The sequence below is a fragment of the Scomber scombrus genome, chromosome 2 (assembly GCF_963691925.1).
Source record: "Scomber scombrus chromosome 2, fScoSco1.1, whole genome shotgun sequence".
Taxonomy (NCBI): domain Eukaryota; kingdom Metazoa; phylum Chordata; class Actinopteri; order Scombriformes; family Scombridae; genus Scomber; species Scomber scombrus.
In genome coordinates this window covers 9969426-9973329 of record NC_084971.1, presented here as the reverse complement: position 1 = coordinate 9973329, position 3904 = coordinate 9969426, and the positions used below count along the sequence as shown (strand labels likewise).

Genomic DNA, 3904 nt, shown 5'->3' with positions numbered 1-3904 from the left:
AATCAAATGTGCATCCCAGTCTGCGTATGCAATCCAAACGAAATGGGGACGCACTCGCAAACACACTGCTCTACAGTGCAATTAGAGACTGTACAGAGTACCTTTGACGTGAGTATTAGTGGTTTCTCCATTGTATTTTGGAGTAGTCACACCGAGCTGTGCCGGGAGCACTCGAGTCAAGCTGACACGCGCCACAAGTGTTTTTTTCCCACAGCACGCCACATCAAGGCGAAAGAAATAGTTTACCTGTCGGAGGTGTGCTGTTTGTCTGCAGCTCTTCATCAAACTGAGGCTGTTTCTGCCTGTTGCTGTTCCTCGCTGCATCATTTCTCACTGATTCACTGACCAAATCAACTCCAGGTGTCCAGTTTTTATTGAAGAACGACACTGCTAACAAAGCTCCGCTAATTCTGCTGTAAACACACATCATCTGTTATAAATCCAGATTTATACATTTTCAGAAACATCTTCCTCTATTTTGTCACTTAATGGGAAGCAGTAAACGCAGGACATTTTGGGGTTTTCATCAGCAGTAACTGAACACGGATCGGATATGGCTGAAGCGTTCGGGAAACAGTAAAAATAAAGTGTTAACCTAGAAATATAAACAGGGGCTCGGGATAGAAACTTCAAAGCACAGATATTTAGTCAGAAGCTAGAAAAATACTGAGAGCTAAACATGTTTCATGATGTCTTGTTTTAAAAAATTGCAAGATCTAGGCAATCAAAATGAAAACACAAGCAAGAGGTAAAGCTGATGGTGCAGGGGTCTATTGACTGGAATGGGTTTGACCCTTCAGTGTGTGTGTGTGTGTGTGTGTGTGTGTGTGTGTGTGTGTGTGTGTGTGTGTGTGTGTGTGTGTGTTAGTTGGATAAACTTTCCTTGTGGTTGTAAACGTCTCTTTCTGTCAACAGGTGCGCTCCATCAGTCTGAATGTGAGGAAGAATGTCTCTCTGAACACACTGAGTCAGGACGTCCTGCTCAAAGAGTTCTCCACCATCTCCTGAGACACACACACACACACGCACACACACACACACACACACACACACACACACACACACACACACACACACACACACACACACACACACACACACACACACACACACACACACACAGGCCTTCTCCTCCCTCCTGTTGGACATAAACAGTACATTTTTTTGTGCATGTGGACTAACACATAACACCACAAACACCAACCAGTACAATCGCTGATTCATCTCGACTCCACTTCCTCCTCGTCCTCTTCTTCTTCTGTCTCCTGTGAGCTGGGACTACGGAGACTTCTCCCACAGAGACGGACACACTCACAGGCTTGGATGCACCTTACAACTCTCCAGACTTTGCTCCCTTTGTGGTCGTTCATGTGTGTGTGATTTAAGGAAGTGCCCGTATTGAACTGGTTCGTCGTGTGCAATCTGCAGTATTGGCCAGACTGTTAACTGACACATGAAAGTTTGGATTTAAGATGTTAAAAAAAAAAAAAGTATTTTTAACCCATAATGTTCATCTCCACCCTCTCTCTCTCTTCCTCTCTCTCTCTCTGTTGTAAGTAGCTTCTGATGTCAAACTGACCACAGTACAAGATTATCTCTTATATATCTCTTCAGTAATGATTTCAGACAGTTTGGGCTTCGAGTGTATCATTATGTTCTTTCTAACATTGGTAAAAGTGTCCCTGAGCCTTTTTTATTTTTTTTATTTTTAGTTTGAATCTTACCGGATTAGAGCATTAACTAACTAGTCGAATCAGAACAACTTTCTTTGTGTCTGAATGCTTCTCTCGTGTGAATGTTTATTCTCTGCAAGTATTTTGTATTTCCACGTTTGCTAAAGGTTAGAACATTTTGACCAATAACGAAGTTAAACATGCTTCTGAAGTGATTAAAACATTTTTGTTTTTGAAGAAAACCACGACTAATCTTCACTACTGTTCGGCACACAATACATTTTCTCCATTAGTTTAACTAATTCATCTGGATGTGTTGAAGTGAGTGGTTTATTTATAGAGGGTAAATGTTCAGATAATGGTTAAACGTACCTGTATTATTCCTAAAGGTTATTAATGCTGGTGTGTCTCTGGCACATGTTACATCAGTTAAATGAAAAAACAAACAAAAAAACATTTGCCTTCACTTCTCAACTTATAAATTGATTTTTTTTTTTAATGGAAGCAGATCTGAATTATGCATTTTCTTTCAAGGGTAAGGTCATTTTTTCATCCCTAACCCCTGTAGGTGTTTTTTGGTTGTCTGTTTTTTTGCTCCTATTACTCAACTAGTGTTTCCTCTTTTGACTATTTAGTCTGGAAAGATTAAAAAAAAAAGAAAAAAAGTCTTACATAATTTATTCTACTTTTACATCTATATTGTAATGTTAAGCTCTCATCTTGTAGTTTGAAGTTTGTAAACCTCCCACACACACTGACCTCTGCTGACATTGCTGACTGAGTCTGAAACATTAGGCGTCAGTGGGAAACTTCTTGTCTTATCGCCACAAACTGAAAACTGAAAGATGACTTCCTGTTGAATGGATATGATTTTTGATAACAAATGTTTTTGTGTCGGGTTGTTTGTTTTCTTATTCCCTGTCGAGCATGTAAGAACTGTGAGTTGTAACTCGGTGAGTAAAAAGTCGAGTGGTTTGGACTCCTTGATTTGAGTGTTGGAGTCCAAGGAGTTTGCAGAGAGGATGATAAACACATGAAGCTCCAGTGATTTTATTCACACACTAGTTGTTTCTCATGTTTAACTGTCAGTTACAACCTCATGTAAATACACACAACACCTACAGTAGTCAGTCTACAACAAGTGATAACAACTAAAAAAGCAACTCTGAGTTCACAATTACTGATACATTTCAAATGTATCTGTACATCATTGTACGATAAACAGTGGACGCAGATAATGCAGTTCAAATACCAGTTCTAACCTGTGTGTGTGTGTGTGTGAAGTTGAGACACTCTTGTGATGTTTACACATTTAATATGTATTTTGAGCAGTGGCTGCAGCAGGGTTCAGTATTTTCTGTATTACTCACTGCAGGGGCACCTCGACTAAATATTTGAATTGATAAATTCAATATTGATCTGAGATCTGGAAACTTATTGATGTGAAGGCATGGTTGGTGGAGCTGATATTGGTCTAAGAAAAGAGTAGCTATCCTGTTCCACTCCTCCTTGTCCTTCCTCCGTCCTCATCCCCCATTCACCTCCTGCTGTTGTGAAACTAATTAACCAATATCTCTGATAAACCGTCCTCCAGCTACTTCCTAATGATGTCTGTGCCCTCAGGCACACGCTAACAACACTGACTATCACAAGCGGAAAAATCTTTTTGTTTGTTCGAAATTGTTCTGAATAAAACCTGATCCTTTGGATGGAGGGAAAAAGTTTGCAGAGGTCAGAAAAGAGGATGCAGAAAGTTGTGATGGTGGGAATAAACAGCTGGATGGAGAAGGAATGTGGTTTCACATCAAATCAAGCCAAGTTTAGTCTGAAACAATGAAGTCATTTTTAGAGTGGGACAAAGATGTTTTTGGTTTGTTTTCATCTTTCTACTGACAGACGTCATCATTCATTTCTCTTTAAGGAGTCAACATACAGAAATCTGTTCTAAACACTAATCTGAATTATGTTGTAATTGTAATAGACTTTATTATTAGGCTGGGTAGGCAACTGCCTGGTTCCCCCAACTGAAAGGGCCCCAAACAGCTATAGATATGATATTCTAACTTATTGTACCCCAAAATAAATTGCAAAAGCCCCCCAAAGACCTTAAAAAATATGCAATTGTATACTACTAACTTACTGTGTACTCTTACTGCAGAGTAAAACAATGTAGCAGTAAATTTACATGACAGATAAATGTTACTGGTTATGTAGTGGATTCATAAATTAAA

The 3904-nt window shown here is 39.3% G+C and overlaps 1 protein-coding gene across 2 annotated transcripts in view; it reads left to right on the top strand.

Annotated features, from left to right (window-relative positions):
- The window catches only part of armh3 (armadillo like helical domain containing 3), a 25542-nt gene extending 22985 nt beyond the window's left edge, over nt 1-2557 (top strand). For both annotated transcript variants that reach the window (XM_062433093.1, XM_062433086.1), the window contains exon 26: nt 916-2557. In XM_062433093.1, coding sequence (XP_062289077.1) covers nt 916-1008 — 93 coding nt within the window. In that variant the 3' untranslated portion in view covers nt 1009-2557. The remainder of the gene's footprint in view (nt 1-915) is intronic.
- Nucleotides 2558-3904: the final 1347 nt, after the last annotated feature.